We start from the raw sequence: 23,063 nt of genomic DNA, 5'->3' as shown, positions 1-23,063 counted from the left end.
AGCTTGAATTATCAACTTGCAAACATAGGGCTAATGTATAAGTGAAGTATGCCGCCTCCTGCAGGGCACATTCTGAGGCACTGTCCTCAAATTCGTACCTTATCTGGATACCTGACATCGTTTTAGCAAGAGACAAAGCCTTTTATTCCTGTGACAGTCAAGGCATCAAAGGCAGACAAGCTCTGAAATGATGGTGCTCTGATTAAAATTCACATGGAGGTGCAGTAATTCAACGCTGGGCTTATTTTTGAAAGAAGGCTTTGGTTCTTGGCATGTACACTGAGGGGTGACAAGGAGGGGCATTGTAGGGAGATGGGAGGGATGGGTCAGGTAAAAAGCAACCTCACCCACTTGATTGTCTGGGAAAATCAGCGTCAACCAATGTATGTAATAATACTGAAATGTATGTGTGAATTTTACATGAATAGGGTTCAGGTGCCTTCCTCTATCCCTCCTTCCCCCTCTTTCCCTCCTTTCCTTCTTTTCTTTCTGTCTTCCTAATGTCTGGGACACTTGCAGAACATCAATAAAAGAACGACACAAATCTCTACAAACAGAAAATAATGTCACGGTCACTATCTCCTTCACGGGAACACTCAACCTTGGATCAAATACATGCCTCAATTACATCTTTCATTTAAAAGTGAACCTCTCCTACTGGCATGCTACCTCAAATAGCATCAAAGCAAAATGAAACACAGGCAGCATTTAACAACGCTGGTAACCATGGAAACATATCATTAAAGAATATATAAACAGGAATGAATAATTAGATGAGAAATTCATTTCTACATTTATCTTTTTTCAAGATCCAGGAAAGGCAGCTTTCTTTTACCCCTCATCTCAGTTTGGACACTTCTTCTTTAGTCTATCTTCTAACTAAAAAATATAAGAATTTATAAAATGAGAATTTTGATCATACTTAATTTAATGAACCAATATGTTTGTAGAAGTGACTAAAATATCTTGCACTGCCCGTTGTTGTCTGTATCTAACGCTGAACGCAGAGAGGCTGCTGAGCAGCCAGGGAGTTTTCTCTGGGGGTGGAAGGTGGGCAGGACGATCTGACTTACATCGTGGGGAGAAGGGGAGAACAGCTGTTAACCTTTAACAACAGGAAGCACAGGATGCCAGGGAAGACTAAGGGGACAGTAGGGTGTGTGCACTATCTCACTTGCATCATCAGGTAGGGAGCATCACCTGTGCAGTCCATCTGACATTTTCCCTTTGCTCCTAGTGAAGTGCTGGATAAGCTCTGTGGTATGCTAAGTTGATCATTAATTTTAAAGAAATTGTAGATGACCTTAGAAACCATCTAGCTCAAGACTGTGCATCAGAGTCACCTAGCTTGGAGAAGTAGACAAATACTGTTCTCAAGACTTTATCCGACTTGGAGAATCTAATATTTTAAATGTTTTCCCGAGTGAGTAGGCCAGAGTTTGAGAACCTGACTGAGCCTAACTTCCTCAGCGTACCGAAGCAGAAACTGAAGTGTAGAGCAGTTGTGGTAGATTGAATTTCAATACTCAATTCCTCCTCCCTGTAATAGCCACACCTTTGTCATGGCTTTGCAGTGAGCAGAAGAATCTTATCCCTTTCCCTAGGGCTTGGCCACATGGCTCGCTTTGGCCAAGGAGCTGTTAGTAAGCACAGTATGAGCAGAGGCTTGAAATGTGCTTATATGGTTTTGCCATAAGAAGACTCCTGCGCTTGCCCGAAGAACAGACAGCAGGTAGTCATTAGTCAAAGCAGGATGAGAGGCATGTAAATTACACTTGGACTTCTTGACAGATTGAAGCTAAGCCTTGCCAAGCCCACAGCCTAGACAAGTCAAGTCCAACTAACCTGCTTAGTATTATAAGTCATTGAGTTTTAGAGTGATTTGTTACACAGCATTATTGCAGCAGTAGCTGACTAATACAGAAATGAAATCACTTATTCAGGAATCTGGCAAAGAAATTAGAAGTCACATCTTGTGACTCTTAGACCTGACCTTTTTCTACTGCTCATATTTCTTTTGTTTCCTTTCCTTCACAGAGCTAAGCATAGATATTCATAACCTCCATAAGATTTTTCTGCTCATGTTCATTCCTTATATTCCAAAACATTCTGTCACTGTTCTTCAGTAGAACTTGCATGGTTTCTGTCACCTTTTGTCATTACTTTACTTATTCTTTTATCTTGTTCATTCAGGATTCTGTTTTCATATTTCCAAAGAGAGTAAGAAGTCTCAAACTAATTCCCACAATTTTGTTCAGGATTTACTCATTAATAAGTTAAAAACTTACAGATAAAATTGTTTTGCGTATGACCTGGGGACGACCAGAAGCTCAGTGCCAAATGGTGAGAAGGTAAGCATGATACATGGCAATTGGTAAGGGAAACTTTTTTAGGTGAGTTTGGTGTGTCTCAAATCACATTTAATCTGAAAACTACAAGGTAGAGCAAAAGTAAGTTTGCCATTGTTTGTATGAAAATAATACAATAATAAATAAATAATAATATAAGAATAAACTGTGTTTTGTGTACTCACAACTATAAGCCCACTTTTGCCCACCCTGTATAATGCCTGGTTGCTTTTAAACACTCCTTGTCCAAATATATTATAAACCCAGGTGCTTGACAAGGCCAAAGAAATAAATAGACTTTAAATATAGGTATTAAGAGAAATTGCCCATATGGTATTTCTCTTTTGTTCCTTTTGGTGGAAAAAATTTTTATGTGGAAGCAAATCTTTAGAGAAAGCACATTTTTCTTCTCCATAATATGTAGGTATTTTGTTAAAGTTAATAAAAAACTTTTTTCTCTTTCCTTGACCATACTTCAACTGTAATTTCATGTTAATGATTTTATTCTTATTCTGAGGTTGAGCTATTGTAAATTTTTAACATGAAAATGACTAATATTGGAATAATTTGCAATATCAAGAAGAAGAACTGAAGTTAAAATGTTAGTCTTAATTATTAGTATATGGGACTGATTTACGCTGAGTATTAAGCCATGCTACATCATTCCCTGGTTAGTACAGAGAAGCCCATTAGCTAGCTGCTGCCTTGATTGCCGAATTTGAAAGAAGCTATAGCTAAGACCTTAAGACCTTAAGATGGAGACAGTGGTGAGCACAGGAACCAATGAGACAAATGACTCTTGGAAATATACAACCTTCTCCAACTATTCTGATAAATCCCACACTCAACTAAAACACAAAAGATGTCCACCATTGTGAACTTAACAAACACACAGAAATACTGTTGAATCTATATAAGCACTGAATTTTAAAATTACATATGAAACAACTATGCCAAAATGTTTCAACATCATTGGTTTGAGCTTTTATAATCTAATATTTAATTTGGTTGATTGACTTATTTAACAAATATGTATTGAGCCACTTTTTGCATGTCATTTTGGTGGTAATATGGAAGAAAAACAGATGAAGAAGAAGTAGTGTCTAATTTAAGCTGTTTTTCTTGGTAAATATTTTGTGTTAGAATATATGTTCCTTGAAGACAGGGTGATGTCTATTTTGTTCACTGATATTTCTAACACATAGCACATGCCTTACACATTGTCACTAACAAGTGCTCAACAGATATTTGATGAATGAGTATTAATAACAAATACAATTTGAGAGTAAAGAAAAAAGGTATCCACTAATTGAAGAGGCATCTGGATGTACTGGATTGGAAGAATTTCAATCTTAAATGACTATAGTACAGTTTAAGGAGGCCATGTATGACACTAGCATTCCAGGTGCTATTTTTTGCTTTGAGTGCTGAAAACAGTAAATGTTTCCTGCTAGGTCCAATACCAAAGAGAAGAAGGAATGTTGCAAAGAGAACGAGTAGCTCAAGCATCTTAAGTTATGGTCGTCAATCCCTGAAAGTCAAGGAAAAGTTTTAGCGGCCCAGCCCCAGCCCCATCTTCTTCAAGGACATGGCTTGGAATAATCTTGCTTCTCAGTGCAGACAGCTCTTGATTTTGTCCTTTGGGAATAATTATACCAAAGAACTATTTCTTTTTGGTGAGCTCTTTTTGGAAACCATTTATGCCATTGATATCTTGAAGATGGTGAACATTTCTATGCCAAATACAAGTTGAATTGGACGAGAAGTCTTGGTGTTTTCTGCACAGATGGACAACCTGTGAAGTTGGCACTGCCTCAGCCTTTGCTACTTCACTAAGGAAAGATGCTCCACACGTCAGCCTTTCTACATGGGCCTGTGTTGGTGTCAACAACCCTTCCAACCATCCCAAAAGAAATTTTTCAACTGCTGTGAAAGTCTTCAACTTTCTCTAAGCCAAGAGCTCAAATCAGTGCCTCTTCAGCAGATTTTTGTCAAGATACAAGAATGTAAACTATTAGGTTCTTTTTTATTAAAAACATTTGCTTGCAATCCATAGAAGAAATTTTGAAGTAATTTGGTTTGGTTAATTCTTTAAAAATTTTTAGGAGAAAAAAATAAAGCCTGTTTTAGGACAAATTAATAGTGTGGTTTTTTTTGTTTTGTTTTGTTTTTTTTAATGATTGATATCTTCAATAAATGAAACAACTCTTTTGATTGAAATAGTGAATTAACTATTAGAGATGCTGCTAAAAATCTATGAGCTTCTTTGGTCAAGCTGCTACTTCAAATGAGGTGGCCAGAGTCAAATAACAATATGAACTTTCCAATACTAAGTGTGAGACTGGCACAGTCTTGAGAGTCTCTAGGTACAAAATCTATAGACACTTGGCTAATTGCTTATCTCTTACAAGAGTCACTTTTTGTTTAGAATACTTTAACATCAAAATACATTGCTGACATAGACAGTCTTCATGTTATAGACTTAACAAAAATAATCTCATTGAGTTGAGGACAAAGGAAATAATGTAGCATGAATTTTGAAGTGTGCCTACCCATATGAGATACTGTGAGCTATAGGAGCTCTAATAATTTGCTATTCAAGGCTTTATGAATTAGGATTTTAGCTCTATTGCCATTAAAATAAAATGATGACATTGATGAGATGTCAAATACAATATTTGAATTTCTTATTCCAGAAAATTAGCACAGCCTTCTCATGAGAGTAAGAAAGCCAGAATAATTTGTAAATGCTGCTTTGGTATTCTATGTGTAGGAGATCAATTTTCAATGCAAGGAGATAAAGAGTAAGCACATTTTTCTCTGTGTATGCGTTTATGAGTATTGTTTCTAGGTGGATGCATGCAAATTAAATCAGATTCTTGGAGGGGTTTGTGACTCAAAAAACAAACAAACAAACAACCCCCCAAAAGAAAAAAAAAACCTTAAACAGAATAATTAAGGTGCTGAATGAGCTTATCAGGCAGCTTGCCCATTTAGTGGGTTCCTCTGCACTCGTTTCATGGGAGTTCTGCAACAAAATGAGCTGTTATCACCTTTTTTCACTCCGCCTTGCTGAGTGGTGCAGACCAGAGTTGGCACTGTTACTCACATTGCAGGAGCTAAAGCCACACAAATGATAACCCATGTGGCTGAGAGTATGGCTGAAAGTGAAGCTGGGAAAACAGGAAAGGGAAATAGGAGTGGGAGAGAAAGTCTTGTTTTCTGATGCTATTAAATATAGCCCTAGATCTAAGGCACAAGGGACTTGGGAAGTGGATTAGAGTTTACTATAAAGTTCTTGGAATGATACTGTTACTTTAGGAAGAACATATAAATACATAAGGGTTATTGCCTTAAAATAGCTAAGTTTTAGCTTGACTAGGGCATTTTATTTTGCAAATTAGTTCAGAATTGTGATGGATCTCGAGGTGAGAAGAGGAGGGTGGCTGTAACAGAAGATGGGTATCAGGTTGTAGAGGCATGCAGTGTGGTCTTATGACAAGTTATTTCCAACCCTTTCTAGCTCTGATGAGGTGACGCTATTACAGAATACCATGTGTAAACACTTTATTCAAAGTGAAATATCCCAGTGTGAGCTGTCATACAGTGCAGAGCTTTATGACTTTTTTTTTCTTGCTGGGTTGATGATATGAAAAGTATTGTTAATACAATTGAAAGATTTCATGAGCTCACCAAAGCAAGGGTCTGTTCTTTTGCATATAAAGTTTGTAAGTCAGTGGTCTGTGAGAGTGGGTATAGACTGGCTTTAAAAATTTTACATTATGAAATTTTCCATTTCCTGTTTAAAACCTCTAACAAGAATAACTGACCGGAATGGTAGATATGTTATGCCATTGAAATGAAGCTGCATTGTAACTTCTCGCTTACAAAGGTGGTGAAAACAGCCCCTGCCTACATTCAGCCTAAATGAGTGTCTATGAATGCACATGTAAATACAATTTCTAGTCTGTGATGTGTGTAGTGTTTTTAAATTCAACAGTGTAGTTGCCATGGTGGTCGGGTAGTGGGACATCCTTGTTTTAAATCTGACACGGACTGGGCACTCACTGGCAATGTTCCAAACCCCATTTTGATGTAAACAGAACAGGGTTTGGGGGAATACGTATATATCTGAATTAAGATCAAGGAGAGGCTAGCTAGCAGAAAGAAGAATATAACGGATGAGATAATGGTGTGGTGATGCTGGGGCTAATAACGAGTTTAGTTTATAGAATTCATCTGCAAGATGCAATTTCTAATTGTTATTTTTTTCTTGAAATTTATGACATCGTTTAAATATCATACATAAAATGTGCCTAAAATGTGAGATTTTGGTGCTAAAATGGGCTCTAAGAATAGACCTTTTCAAACATTTTATGCTAGTCATCTCTTATTTTATAGTTGAAGCTTGTCTGGAGATGAACCTGCCTCAGGGTAGACAACTGATGTTAGAACTTGGCTGAACAGGCATGACCTCCAGACAAAGGCTCCTTTTCAATATACTAAGTTGCTTCAAATTACAGGTGAAAAAAAATACAAAGAGAAATATGTTTCTCTTATCATTCTTAATGCAGAATAGTAAAATAATAGTATTGGTTTTATTCCTTTTTATAAAGCAAACATGCAGGTATTGGTAAATGGAAATTATTTTCATAGTTTGTGGTAAAATGATATTAGTGCTCTTTGAAATGTAAACAAAAAGCTATTAACCAATTTCAAACTCCTGGCCTAAGATTGAACTAACATTGAACATTGTTTTTGTTTGTTTGTTTTTACCCAGTTCAATGTAGAAAACACAGTAGGTACTGAATATGTTTGTTTAATGAATGAATAAACTATAACAAACATTCATTTGGGACCTAATAGATGCCATACCTGCTATTATCTCATCCTCAAGATTCAACTCCTTTCCTACCTTTCTTTAGAAGCCTCTGAAATCCTTTAATAAATAGTCCTCTTCCTTTACTATATCTATAGCTCATATTATTTGCTTATTTTTAAAATCTAGCAATTCTTTACAACTATTTACTTATATGCCTATAAGCAACTACTACTATCTTAAATGTTTCAGATTTCCTTGGAAAAGTCTAAAATATCACCAAATTAATAATATATATTATATGTATATATATATTATATGTGTATATATTATGTGTGTATGTATCATATATATGTATATGTGTGTATATATATATAATATATGTAATATAAATTCAGTGAGAGGAGGAGATATAGAGAGACAAACTCCCGCATGTGCCCCAAGTGGGATTCATCCAACAAACCCACAAGGGTGTGATGTTCTGCCCATCTGGGGCATTGCTCTGTTGCTCAGCAACTGAACTCTTTTTAGTGCCTAAGGCGGAGGCCATGGAGCCATCCTCAGTGCCTGAGGCCAACTCACTCCAATCAAGCCATGGCTGCAGGACAGTAAGAGAGAGAGAGAGAAGTGGGAGGGGGAGGGGTAGAGAAGCAGATGGGTGCTTCTCCTGTGTGCCCTAACTGGGAATCGAACCCAGGACATACACATGCAGGGCTGACACTCTACCACTGAGACAACTGACCAGAGCTGCAAATTAATAATTTTTTGAGATGAAAATTTTATCTACCTAAATATCAACTTAAAAAAATAAAACAGTTACAGATGTCAATAAGTAAGACTAATTTAAATTTTTACTTTTTATAATAGATAAATTGAGCTCCAAGGAAATGACACAAATTACTTAGAACTTTAATACTCTACTGTCTAATGAAGATAACATGTGATAGAAACAGTAAATTAGGGGCCAAGACACAGTAGTGAAAATGTGGGGAAAATCAGGAAGCATTAGAAATCTGTTGATGATTATTTCTCACTTGCATATTAGTGTTTTAGCAGATCTTATTCTACTTTGTTCCAAAGGTTTATACTCCATTAACATAAACCATCTTGAACCACAAAGAAAAAACAACAGCTCCACATAATGTAGAGAGCAGATGATATGGAGGAGGGAGGTAGCTTTTATAGTTGATTTTCAATTGTTTGAAAAAAAATTCATTTGGAAATGAGTTTCCATTTAGTCAGTGTGACCCCATGGAAAACCACTTGATGGAAGTTTTAAGGGAGTAGAAATAATTCACTTTAAACAAGGAAAGCCGTTTAATAGCAAATTAAATGTTGTTTCATTTGAAATATATCATTTTGGATATATTTCAGCAGAAAGTCATTGACAACTTGTGGGGGTAGAATAGAACAAAAATAGATTTGTATGTTGTGAAGGAGATTAACCTTGTACATTTTCCTATAATTCTAAGAAATTATGACTCTGTTCTTAACACCTAACTGACATTTTGAATTTTTGCTGCTATTTGAGTAATAAGAAAGAAGATCTACAGTTTGTATGATTAAGTATACCAAATCCTAAATATTACCCAGCAAATGCAACCGATCTCTTCATTTTCTTTTATTTTGTAATTGGTATTACTTCTTTCATTTGCTTTTACAGATCAAAGATAAAAGAGAATCTATGAAAATACAAAGCTCATATTTTAAAGGATCATGTCATTATAGCAGCACACCTGGGATAAGAATTACTGGGGTCTCTAAAATTTATTTTGGGTTGTAAAACTGAAGTATGGGCCAAGGGTTAACAACCTAAAATCTTGTCCTTAAAATTAGCCTTAGAAAACCTACATCACTATAACTAAATTACAATTGAGTGGTGTCCTTCTGACTGACATGCCCACAGCTGCCTTTTTCAGCAGTCTTTCAACCACCAGTCCTTGATTTCGGTTCTAAAAATGAGATGGGCTCCTCCTCCCTAGATGAGACATCAATTCTTACCTGCCAATACAGTTTGATGAGCTTGCTGATACACTGTTCACTTCCTCCAAAGAGCCAGAACATGTAGTCAGCAATCATGGCACTCCTAAAGAACAAGGACAGGATTAAAAATGTATCCAGGACTAAAGGAAAATCATAGCAGGCAGTACTTATAAATACTGAGGGAGAAGATTTTGTTATGTATAAATTTAATCAGACTAATATTAAAGCATAAAGCACAATATTGAATATAGATCTTTTTTAATCGCTAAACTAAAACTATAAGAGAAGCAACTAGCCATTTATCTTCTACAATAGATATATTTTTCGCTTGTACGATATAAGAATAGTATTTAAAACAGTAAGAGAATGTTTTGGTTGCCTCTTACTAAGCTTGAAAGCATTTGCAGAGGAACACTTATTTTATGGACTCTAAAATGCCTTTAAACCTAGCAGAGTATTATAGCTAACTATTATATACTGATATTTAAGCACATCTTAGGCTTTACCTGAGTTAAAGATCATTCACCTCTGATTAAATTAGCTTCCTTAAAATTGAAAATAAAAAATTTCCAATTCAACGAGCACTCCTCTGCCCCCCAAATTTTGTGTTTAATTGAATTGATTTTAATATCTAGTGTATACAACCACTGCATTAGTCTTATTAAGCTGAAGGGATATTAAAACTATTGTACAATGGATATTAATTCATTGCTTAGCACCCTTTGGAAAAACAGTTTACTTTTACGACTGTTTCTCTGCTAGGCCTCTCTATTTCTTTTCTCTAGAGATTCCAAATCCAATTAAATGTGACTAGAAGTAATTCCAAATTGTCACATTAGCCAATTAGACATATAATAATCCTGTGTACCTAATCACTGGTACCAAAAGTTTATTTATTTAAGTAGAGCTATCATTGCTACCCCTGAATGTTTTCCTTATCTTTGCCTGCAGATATGTGTTGTTTCTTGACATCATTGTAAATTGAATTAGAAAATTTCCTTCCCTAAATGTAGGTTTCTAAGGCACAACAGCTATAAACCTGCAATAGTACTGTGCTGAAAAAATTAAAATGTTTAGATTCTTGCTCAGAACAGAAAAAAATTAGGACTTTAAAAATTAACAATGGAAAAAAATACCACCATTTGGAGGATTATTCAGCTCAATATTTTTCTTTTCACACATGTGTTATTGGAAAGAAGCTGTCAATTGACATTTCAAAATAAATGATACTAATGTAAGAAAAAGTAATCTTTTAAGATTTTTAAAATATTTTCAAAGCTCTAGTTTAATAAGACAAAGGGAGCTAGGGAGTTCTGATGTTATGTGAATATGTATGGGGTAGCAAGCAAGCTTTATTATGTTAAGTGAAATAAGCCAGTTGGAGAGAGACAAAGAGCATATGATTTCACTTATATGTAGAATGTAATGAGCAAAATAAACTGGTGAACAAAATAGAAACAGAGGCATGGACACATGGGACAGACTATAAGCTGTCATAGTGGAGGGAGATTGGGGGCTGGATGAAACAAGGTGAAGGGCTTAAGCAAACAAATACATATAGGAAACACACAGACCCAGAAAACAGTGTGGTGACAGCCAGAGGGAAAGGGTGTTGGGGGAGCAGGTGGAGGTGGGCAGAGGGGGAGATAAGTGGGGACGAAAGGGCCTGCTCGGGGCTCTGGGTGCATGATGCAATGTGCAGGTGATGTTTTGTTGAGCTGTACAGCTGAAACTTGTATGATTTTGTGAACCAGTGCCACCCCAATCAATTCAATTAAAAATTATCATAGATAAGAGAGTAGTAAAATAAATTTAAAACATTTGCATTGTGACAGAAACACATGGGAAAATGTTCTTCCCATTACTACCTAAAAAGGAAGCCTACTTGATATATAGGTAGGTATCTGTCACCTAATAGAAATCCATTTAATAAATTCTGAATTGAGGAAATCAATAAAAAAATCTTAGTGAAAAAAATCAATGAAAATTTTCACTCTCAAGGACAGCATACACAGTATTTATGGAATTTGGGTACTCTTTAGGTGATGACTGACACAGTATTCCGATTCCTCTTTCCCTAGAATACTAATATGGCTCTACAAACACTGTTTACCAGGACACCAGCCATGAGGTAATAGCGGTGGGCAAACTCTTCCTGGGCATGTGGTCTCCTGACTACTCAGCTTTGTCTTGCGGAAGCAGCTATAAACAATGCATTAACAAACGATTGGGTTGTGTTACAATAAGACTTTATTTCCAAAAACATATGCAGGGCCAGGTGTGGCATAGTTTGTTGGACTCTGAGATAAACAAATCACTACGTTGAGCAACAGGTGACAAGCATTGGTATAATTGTCAGTCAATAGTCAGAAACCAACTTCTACACCGTCTGGCCACAGGCTCCCTTAAATATTTCAGTTTACTGTTTTCTCTTCTGGGACAATGTACGCATTGTACTAAAATTACTGGGTAGAGTTCGGGCAGGGGAAAGGCTTTACAACTTTGAAACATTCAAAAAATGTAAAAGATATCCTGCCTCATAGAGCCAATGGCTTGAATTAAGTATTGAATAAAAGCTAAATTGATAGTTTCTATTCTGTTAGTGACTGTCGTCTTTGTATTGGAACAATTGTGAGAAAAGAACATAGATCACCATAATGGGTTTCTAGGGAGGACTGTCTGCTTGTTGAATGTTTCTGACTTTGGCTTTGAGTATACTAGTGTACATTTATAATTTTTATTATTATTTTCTAAAAGTTGCTTTTTCTGTAATGATGTCAATTTGCTAAATTCTTAAGTATGATTTTATTATATATGGGGTCAAGTCTTTTTCCAAAGGGACACATTTCTAAAGTATGTTGAGACTGGGTAAAAAAAAATGAAGGGATTAAGATGTACAAATTGGTAGTTGCAAAATAGTCACAGGGATGTAAAGTACCATATAGGGTATATCATCAATAATATTGTAATAACTATGTATGCGGCAGGGGGTCTTGGAATATCAGGGGAAAACATTCCATAAAGTATATGATTGTTTAACCACTATGTTCTACACATGAAACCAGTACAAAATAATACAGAATATAAACTGTAATTGAAAAATAAAAAATCAAGGAATTAAGATTCACTGAAATTTGTTACCTGCCCTCAGTGAAGCACAATTATTATAATAGTAAAAAGGTATGAAAGTTCCTCAAAAAATTAAGAATACAGTAACCATGTGACCCAGAAACCCCTCTTTTGGGTATCTACTCAAAAAATTTAAAAACATTTATTTGCAAAGACATATGCACCCTTATATTCATTGCAGCAATTCACGGTGACCAAGACATGGCAATAACCGAAGCGTCCTTCAATAGAGGATTGGATGAAGAAGATGTGGTACAGATATACAGTGGAATACTACTCAGCCATAAGAAATGATGAAGTACTGCCATTTGCATCAACATGGATGGACCTTGAGAATATCATGCTAAACAAAATAAGTCAGACAGAAAAATTTAAAAACCATATGATTTCACTCATATGTGGGATATAAAACTGAAAGCAACAAACAAATAAGAAAAACAAACAAATAAAAACTCACAGACACAGACAACAATATGGTGGTGACCCGGGGAAAAGGGATTGGGGGTAGTAAAGGATAAAGGGGTCAAATATATATGGTGACAGAAGACAATTTTACTTTGAGTGCTGGGCACACAATACAATATGAAGATCGTGTATCATAAAATGTACACTTGAAACCTATATAATCTTATTAACCAAATTCACCCCAATAAATATCTTAAAAAGAAAAAAGGTACTAGTATTAAATAACAAAATATGATTTTATAAAGTTACATGCTTGCAGAGATATTTTTCTCTGTATCATGTATTTCTTTTTTTTTTGTATTTTTTTTTTTTTCTGAAGCTGGAAACGGGGAGAGACAGACAGACTCCTGCATGCGCCCGACCGGGATCCACCCCGCACGCCCACCAGGGGCGATGCTCTGCCCACCAGGGGGCGATGCTCTGCCCCTCCGGGACGTCACTCTGCCACGACCAGAGCCACTCTAGCGCCTGGGGCAGAGGCCAAGGAGCCCGGGCCATCTTTGCTCCAATGGAGCCTTGGCTGCGGGAAGGGAAGAGAGAGACAGAGAGGAAGGAGGGGAAGGGGGTGGAGAAGCAAATGGGCGCTTCTCCTATGTGCCCTGGCCGGGAATCAAACCCGGGTCCCCCGCACGCCAGGCCGACGCTCTACCGCTGAGCCAACTGGCCAGGGCCTCATGTATTTCTTTTAATACCTGGCACAGAGCCGTGTTCATATTAGGGACACAGTTTAGATCAGGGGTCCCCAAACTACGGCCCATGGGCCACATGCGGCCCCCTGAGACCATTTACCTGCCCCGCTGTACTTCCGGAAGGGGACCTCTTTCATTGGTGGTCAGTGAGAGGAGCATAGTTCCCATTGAAATATTGGTCAGTTTGTTGATTTAAATTTACTTGTTCTTTATTTTAAATATTGTATTTGTTCCCGTTTTGTTTTTTTATTTTAAAATAAGATATGTGCAGTGTGCATAGGGATTTGTTCATAGTTTTTTTTATAGTCCAGCCCTCCAACAGTCTGAGGGACAGTGAACTGGCCCCCTGTGTAAAAAGTTTGGGGACCCCTGGGACAGTAGTTGCTCCAACCCCACTTTCTTCCCAGCGGGAACGGGAGCTCTGTCTTAACCACCGCCCCGCCCCTGGTCTGGTTCCGCATCTTAGTTCTGCCCTACAGCTTAGTCTTTATGAATCTGTATGAAAAACAGTGGAAGAACATGAAAAGAGCATGGAATTAACATTATACCATGCAATATTTGTGAGGAAAGAGACATTTTTAAAAAAATCATGCTGAATTTATAATCAACTCAAAGCATTTACAAGGAGTCAAGTACCTAAGGATCCTGGTTCTGGCAGACTCACCTCATGTGTTAAGGTGAACTGTAACCCAGGGGTCCCCAAACTACGGCCCGCGGGCCGCATGCGGCCCCCGGAGGCTATTTATCTGCCCCCCCCCTCCCCCGTCGCACTTCTGGAAGGGGCACTTCTTTCATTGGTGGTCAGTGAGAGGTCGCAAAGCGCAGCGTCGCTCACGTACGTACTACTTCTGGTGACGTGGGATGCATGCGTCATGGCTCCGGATGCACGTCATATCACTTGTTACGGCTAGCAGTGACAAATATGGAACTGGACATTGACCATCTCATTAGCCAAAAGCAGGCTCATAGTTCCCATTGAAATACTGGTCAGTTTGTTGATTTAAATTTACTTGTTCTTTATTTTAAATATTGTATTTGTTCCCGTTTTGTTTTTTTACTTTAAAATAAGATCTGTGCAGTGTGCATAGGGATTTGTTCATAGTTTTTTTTATAGTCCGGCCCTCCAACGGTTTGAGGGTCAGTGAACTGGCCCACTGTGTAAAAAGTTTGGGGACCCCTGCTGTAACCTATTCTTCCTGCTTTCCTTCAGGCATCCCTGTTCTCTTCAGGCCAGTATCCTGGGTGCTCAGCAATGTGATTCAGTGTTGCTTCTAAATGTTTTTGTTTCATTGTCATTATTCTGGCCAACTTACTTTCATTAATCTACTGAATGTTGTAGCTGCACGGGAACTGCATGATCATATTAGCCAAGCCTTTTCTATTGACAGTGGATGTTTTAATCTGTCAGTTTTGAGTCTTTAATAAATGCTAAGCACCATGTTAAGCTCTTTGCATAGCAGAATGTGAACCCCACCCACCCACACTTCTGCACCAACCTCATCCTGTGAGCCTACCCATGGAAACTGCTGCAGCAATCCTCTTTCTCTCTCTTTTGTTTCTATTCTTTCTTTCAATTTCCCCTGCTCCCATTTTTTTTTTTTTTTTTTTTTTGGAGCTTTCTTACCAGTACACAAAATGCTGTTCTTAGCATCTTAAAACAAAACATCCCTTCCAGTGGCCATCTTAATTTTTTCCTTCTCTACAAACAAACAAACAAGCAAGCAAAACAGAAACTTTCTTGAGAAAGCTGTACACACTCTTTATCTCTAATATCTCTCTCTTTCCTCTTTCCTGTATTCACTCCAGCAAGGTTCTCCTTTCCACCACCTTACTGAAACTGCTCTTGTCAATGCTACTAAGGGTCTCCATGCTGCTCAGTGCAATGGTTCAATTCTCAGTCTTTATTTTGCCTGCACTCTCAGGTGCAAGGGATGCACCTTGGCCCCGCCTCCAGGACGCACTTCCCACTGCCTTCCACAGCTCTGCCCTTCCTGGTTTCCCTCCTGTCTCACCGGTGGCTCTTCTCAGTTTCCTGTGCTGATATCTCATGTCCCTGGATTCCTAACTTTGGATTGGCCAGGGCACAGTGCTTGGACCCTTTCGCTTTCTTTCTGTACTCAATCTTTCAGTGATGTCATGAGTTTCATGGTTTTAAGTATCATCAGTGGGTTGACAACTCTTTCATTTATACCCTGAGTGTAAACTTCTTCTGGGATCTCTAAACTCTTACAGAAGCTGCTTTCTTGACATCTCTAGTTAGATATGTGAAAATCAAAAACAGATATCAGCCTTGAAAATTCCTTGAACAGATAAAACCAGTTTAGTCATATAAGAGAAGCTTAATTTAGCTTATTTTGCAAGACCAACTTGACGGTGGGCCGTTTCTTGCTTATGCCTTTGGAAATCATAAGCAAAACTTCAATTCTTTATCAAGGTTGATATAAGGTTACCATTGACCAATTCCCTATCATTTAAAAAATTCTAATCTTATAACCAATCACTGTAAAGAGTAAGTGATCTCTGTTTTTGCTCTAGATCAGTTGCTTTATAACATTACACCCTCAAGCCTCATTCCTTGATTTGGTTTGAGTGTTCCCAGTTAGCAGACTATCTTTTTGATGTGTGTACAATAAACTTTTACTAATTGCTATTACTTCAGTGATTTATTCATTTAATTTGGCTATTTCTGAACCATTGACAGATACTTACTTAAGTAGGCACTTCAAACTTAATGTTTCCACACCAGAGATGCTGAGTCTCCTTACTTCCCCTCCCCACTTCCTAGTCATTTTCTCCATCTATCCAACTTCTCAGTCAAAAAATCTTGGAGTCATCACTGAGTCCTCTCTTTCTCTCACATTTCCTATCCAACTCAAATAAAATTCTGGTCAGGCTATCTTTAACCTATATCTGCATCCTGCCACTTCTCACCACCTCCAGTGTTACCATCTGGTCCATCATGTCTCACCTTGATTACTGCAGCAACTTTCAAACTGGATTCCTTGCTTCCTCATCTGTCCATGCTCATCACAGCAGACAGAACAAGCACATTAAAATTAATGTACTGGAGTCGGTCACTGCTATGCGTAAGACTGCAAAGCCTACTTATCTCACCCACAGTAGAAACCAGTCTTTAAAATGACATTTGAGACTTATTCCACTTGGCCACATGTTGCTTCTCTGATCTTTTTTCCCACTTATTCTATTCCAAGCAAACTGTGCATCTTACTGTCCACAAAAAGGACAGGTACACTCTTGCCTCTAAGATTTTGCACTTGTTCGTTCTCGTTCTGGAATGTTCTTTTTCTAGACCCCTCACCTGTCTTGGTCACCTACTTCAGGTCTTTCGAGGTGATATATTCTCAGGGAGGACTACACTGTCACCCTGCAATATTATCCATATGCTTGCTTTTTACTTTTCCCACAGTACTTTTCAGTAATCCACGTAGTGTTTATTTTATCATTGTCAGTTTTGGTAGTGTTGTTGCAGTCTTCCTCTATGAACAGGGTTCGACAAACTATGGCCTGTGGGTCAAGTTTGGTCTGCAATCTGTATTTGTAAATAAAGCTTTAATGGAATACAGCAATGCTCACTCACTTGTGCATTGTTTATGTACTATCTAAGACTGGTGATTGTGTAACAACGGCAGGGTTGAATAGTTATGAGACCCTATGGACACCAAACAGGAGTGTTTGTGCCCAGGAGAGTGGTAGCCACACAATAAATATTTGTTCACCTAATGACCAAACATTATCTTATTTATTTAAACTAAAAAAAAAATAATTTCTTGTTACAAAGAACTTGAGGACTACAGAGTTACATAAGCAGCCTGGCACTAGGGCCACCTTCTTGTCCATATTTGACAGATGCTTTTGTAGTGGAGCTGGTTTGGGAGTGGAGTGAAGGGGTAGACTTTGTCCATTGAATTTGTCCAATAGAGAATCCAATGTAACACTAAGTCACATGAAAGCTTAATAAATGCTAATGGATGGAGATATATTTATTACATAAATTATAGAGGAAAGGCACCAAGGAGCATGCTGGCTTAATCTGCTGGGTCTCTGTTTTGCCATGATGTCTTCAATCATGTGTCAATAATTATTATTCCTCTGCAAGCAAACCTATTCTTCTGATGCTATACTTGAATTCATTTTATAAAATTGTTACTGAAATCACATTTAATTTACTTAATATATTTGTTAAGACTAAGAAGTTCAGAATCTGGCTTTTAAGTGTATGTGCTTCAAAGAAATAGATTTCTATGTCATGAACTGGGCATATTGTGACTCAAATCCCATTCCTATAGAATGACAATTGCACAATAAAATAATTTGACATTATTAATAAGATAGGTACTAGTTTTGTTTTCCAAATACAATAAAAAGATCATGATGTATAAAGATATTCATGGAAGGTGATTTCACACATCGAATATTTTAAAACAGACTGCAATTCTAGGGGTATGAGAATACGCTATTGATATTTCTCCAGGCCTATGTTCAGATTCAACATCTATAACAGTCTACTCCATGTGGCCACATGGTGGTGTAAAACAATAAGATATGGGTAAACAAGAGAAAATTACAGTACACAGTCAGCTGTGTGGTCTCACCAGGCTGACTGACTGGGATTTTGTGAAGTCATTCTGTTCATCACCTTGCCTTTTGGAAGGATCACACTTAAACCTTTCAAATGAGACTGATGAGACTCTATTCTATTTTAAAACTCTCCATGGGAGAACATCACTCTGCTTTCTTCACTGATTCCAGAGAGTCATGGCCATAAATAGCATCTTCTGTGGTCTTAGGCTGCAGGCTTCAGTTCTCTCCCGAGTAAAAACACAATTCATGAAGACCTCACCCTCTGACTAGGGGTTTTACATGTCCTCACCATTCCTTAGGTTCATTAATTAACCTTATTTGCTTTAGTTTTTCTCCATGGGTCTCTTTTTCTAGACGTTAGTCAGTTTTGTGATTTTTTTTTCCAATTTGTTTAAGTTCCTTCTGCTCTTTCTTCTGCAGTGGGAAATTGACCTCTCTTAGGAGTCTAAGAATAATCTTCTGTCTTTGCACACAGCTATTTCATTTATGTAACTGGTGTAGACAATTCTTAAGAATGTCTATTGGATATTTGTAACTATGGAATTCTTCCTCATTATCAACATATTTAAAAGGTTATTTCCTTTCTCCTGTATTTAAAGATGCTCAAGAACACATATAAATCATGCCCATTAAATTTAGATAAATTAATATTAAAGAAAAATGTGAGTTATTTTTGAATACAAATACGTGCTGATAATTTTTCAGATGTTTTTTAAGTTGAATTTATTGGAATTATACTGGTTAACAAAAGTATACAAGTTTCAGGAGCACAATTCTACAACACGTCTGTACACTGTACTGCATGTTCACCATCCCAAGCCATGTCTCCGTCCATCACCATTGATCTCCCCTATACCTTCCTTCACCCCCCCCCCCACTATATTATATTTTGACCAGGGGAGCCAAATGCAAACTCACTTAAGCAAACACACGCACGCGCGCGCGCACACACACACACACACACACACACACACACACACACGGCATCTTTTTGAAGGCTCCCATATTTTCCACACAGCAATCAGCCACAATGTTCTTTTAAAAAATTAAATGTAAATTCCCACAGATAAAATCCAAGCTCCCACTGCGGTCCATTATTCTTGTAGAAAGCTGCCCTTGTTTTCCTCATCAACACATTTTCCATCACTCTCCAGTTTAGTGGGGCTTATTCAGTTGCTGAAGCGAATAAGAATTTTTCTACCTTGGGGCAATTGTGTATGTGGTTCTTTCTGCCTGAAACTTATTCCTTCAATATTTCATCTGGCTTCTCCTTCTCAATGTTTGCACCTTTGGGCTTTAGCTTAAACTTTGATGATCTCTTTAATATGGCCTTCTCTGACCTCTCTACCTAAATAAGTTCTACCATTTGGACCAGAACTATACCCTTTTCTTGCATAAGCCTCACATTTTGTAATTACTGGTTGGTTTACTTCTTTATTACCTTTTTCCTAGATCTGTGTCATCCAATATAGTTATCACTAGCCATCTGTGGCTATAATATATATATTTGTATTTTTCTAAAGTTGGAAACGGGGAGGCAGTATGACAGACTCTTGCATGTGCCTGACCAGGATCCACCCAACATGCCCACCAGGGTGCAATGCTCCGCCCATCTGGGCCATTGTTCCATTGCATCCAGAGCCATTCTAGCACCTGAGGCAGAGGCCATAGAGCCATCCTCAGCACCCGGGCCAACTTTGCTCCAATGGAGCCTCGGCTGTGGGAGGGGAAGAGAGAGACAGAGAGGAAGGAGAGAGGGAGGGGTAAAGAAGCAGATGGACGCTTCTCCTGTGTGCCCTGGCCGGGAATCGAACCCGGGACTCCTGCACGCCAGGCCAATGCTCTACCATTGAGCCAACCAGCCAGGGCCTGTAGCTATTATATTTAAATGAATTAAAATAAAAAATTCAGCTTCTCAGGGACTCAAGCACATTTCAAGTGCTCAGTGGCTACATGTGGCTAGTGTCTACTGTACTGAATCATCTAGAACATCTCCAGCAACACTGGCCTCCTACTGGCAGTGCTATTCTCAACCATCAGCCACAGAAGCCTACCATTACAATGCCTCCCAGATAACCTGATAAATGTGTCATTAGGTGCCTATGATGTTTCAATTTTTTTGGTGTCAACTAGGCTGCACTACAATTTGCCAAGATATTTGATTAAATATAAATCTAGGTGTATATGTGAGTGTGTTTTGGATGATATTAGCATTTGAATTTATAGACTGAGTAAAGAAGATTGCCCTCCCCAGTGTGATTGTGACTTATCTAACCTGTTGAAGGGATGAAGAGAACAAAAAGCTGAGCAAGGGAGAATATGCTTTCTGATTGTCTTTGAACTGGGACATCAGTTTTCTCCTGCCTTTGGACTCAACTTCCCAGCTCCCATAAACACATAAGCCAATTCCATATTTATATATCTCTGCTATTAATCTGCTTCCCTGGGGAACTAAGATGAATACAGTGCTCAATGATTTATATCTGCTTTATTGTGCCTTGTTTTGGTCATCCTCTCCTCCCACTCCAACTCTTAGTCACTTAATGTTCATCAGGACATGGGTGTAGGACCCATAGCCCTACAGTGCTATGGGTCCATCATTTTGTAGTTGATGAACATTGAGGAAGGTATAGTTTGGTCTTTGAACTTTTGTAACAAGTCTTTTTCTTTGCCTAATTACTAATTCTATTTTTTTTTTGTATTTTTCCGAAGCTGGAACGGGGAGACAGTCAGACAGACGCCCACATGCGCCCGACCTGGATCCACCCGGCATGCCCACCAGGGGGTGATGCTCTGCCCATCTGGGGCATTGCTCTGCTGCAACCAGAGCCATTCTAGCACCTGAGGCAGAGGCCATGGAGCCATCCTCAGTGCCAACTTCAAATATTGCCTATCCTTATATTCTCAAATGATATCAACAAACAACCACAATAATAGTATTATTATTTATAACAGCAATTAATATTTACTGAATGATTACCATGTATATAGTAAGTGCTTTTACATCTCATTTAATTTTTTTTTAAAGTGATAGGAGGGTAGATAGACAGACTCTGATATGCAACCTGACCTGGATCCACCTGGCAACCCCTGTCTGGGGCCCATACTTGAATCAACCAAACTGTCTTTAGTGCCTGTGGCTGACACTCAGACCAGTTGAGCCATCCTCAGCACCTGGGGCAGACGCTCAAACCAATCTCAATTAGTCAAGCCTCTGGCTGCAAGGGGGGAAGAGAGAGAGAAGAGGGAGGGAGAAGGGAAGAGAAGCAGATGGTCACTTCTCATGTGTGCCCTGACTGGGAATTGAACCCAGGATGTCTGCATGCCAGATTGATGCTCTATCCACTTAACCAACTGTCCAGGGCCTCATTTAATTCTTAAAACCAAGATATGAAATAAGGAAACTAAGCTGAGTGATTACGAAAAATGTCAGTGTCAGAATCAAGATTCAAGCAAATATGTTTGTCATCAAATTTTGGCTTCTTGACCATGATTCCGTACTACTTACATATTGTCATTGTCTTTCAGTGCATATTTTACAAGGTGCTGTTATCTTTCTTTGGACATCCTTGATCTAATTTATTGCCAAACTGTTGATCACAGGTGCACTATCTAAAAACTATACTCCTGTGCTGTGGTTGATTAAATAGATAGGGAGTTAATTATTATTGCCTATTAATGCCTGGTCCTTTCCTCCTATCCCCATCCCATGCTTGTCGCACTCTCAGACATGTCTGCTCTTGTCTTCTCTTAGTTTGGCTTATTAATCTGACACAGCCAACGTTTCTTTTCCTGGCCATATCAAAAGATGTGTTATCACTCCTATAGAAAATATATGTCTGGTTGAAGAGGTCAAGATGAATAAGATTCATCTCAGAAATGAAGCTTTGATTTTAGTTTTGATTATTGTTTTTTTCTATGTGTAGCCCAACAGTGAGGCTATCAAAATTACCAACAAGTCTTTATGTTTATTACGATAAGCAAGATTTTAATTCATGGCATGGTGAGAAATATGAGCATATAATGCTGACATCCATGAGCTGCCAATTTTTGACTATTGATATGACAGCTATATTTGATAAAAATAATCAAAATAGATGGCAGTTTTACAATTATAAAGAACTATGCAAGTGTTAAGTATGCAATGTTAACTAAGAAGTACAGAACATATGTGCTATAGAATGTTAAAAGGGAAAATGATTAATTTTTGCTCAAATGGGCTGATTTCAGTGTTGAGACCTGAAAAATGTTCAGCATTATTTTTAAGTAATGATAAAGAAAAAGGATTTATTTATGTATTTATTTACTTTACCAAGGACAGAGAACATGTAAGGGCAATGAAGGTGGAAAGGTGGAATGCAGGATCTGAGAAGAGGTAGAAGGTTTGCATAAAAGAGGAGAGGGAGAGAAGGCTAGAAAATTATGTTGGTGACAGATTACATGTAGTAAGGTCCTTGGATTTCAGGCACATGAGTTTGGACTTTATTCAGTAGAGGTTGGGGAACAATTAATGACTTTTTGGCAGGGAGAGTAACATGGGAAATTTCAGTGTTAAAATCTCAGCTGATCTGGATTCCATGTTGAAGAGAACCTCTCAGGGACCTTTCAGGAAAGTGACAGCCTCGGAGAGTACTTGGAATATTCTAGGGATGTCTTTACTTTGCTTTTTAGGCAAAGGTTTATAAGCGCTGCCCTTGATATCTGGCCCCACTTGTTCTCCAGAATAAAGAAGAGGGTATGGGGGTTGCGGTCCTGATGAAGCTATAGACATTAAAAGGGGTGGAGTACATGGTTTCTTAAATTCAGAGATATATACTTTATGAATTCATTTATTTTACAAAGATGGAGATTCTCAGGCGAATAAGCTATTTCTTATAATTAATATCTAATGGGGATGTGAACATTCACAAAGATAACTATATCACAATAAGTAAAAATAATATATAGGCACTAACATAGATGAGTGTAAGGCCAGTAGCTGTGGCCACCATCACAGCCGCTTGGCCCATGCAGGTTCAGGCTTGATTT

The 23,063-nt window shown here is 38.0% G+C and overlaps 1 protein-coding gene across 1 annotated transcript in view; it reads right to left on the bottom strand.

The window, feature by feature from the left end:
- Window positions 1–23,063, bottom strand: part of SPATA16 (spermatogenesis associated 16) — a 287,397-nt gene that overhangs the window by 79,567 nt on the left and 184,767 nt on the right. Inside the window, exon 4 of the mRNA XM_066347709.1 lies at window positions 9,169–9,253. Within this exon, the coding sequence (XP_066203806.1) occupies window positions 9,169–9,253 (85 nt within the window). The remainder of the gene's footprint in view (window positions 1–9,168; window positions 9,254–23,063) is intronic.

Source organism: Saccopteryx leptura, chromosome 8, assembly GCF_036850995.1.
Source record: "Saccopteryx leptura isolate mSacLep1 chromosome 8, mSacLep1_pri_phased_curated, whole genome shotgun sequence".
In the NCBI taxonomy this organism is placed as follows: domain Eukaryota; kingdom Metazoa; phylum Chordata; class Mammalia; order Chiroptera; family Emballonuridae; genus Saccopteryx; species Saccopteryx leptura.
This window is presented reverse-complemented; position numbering and strand designations above follow the sequence as displayed.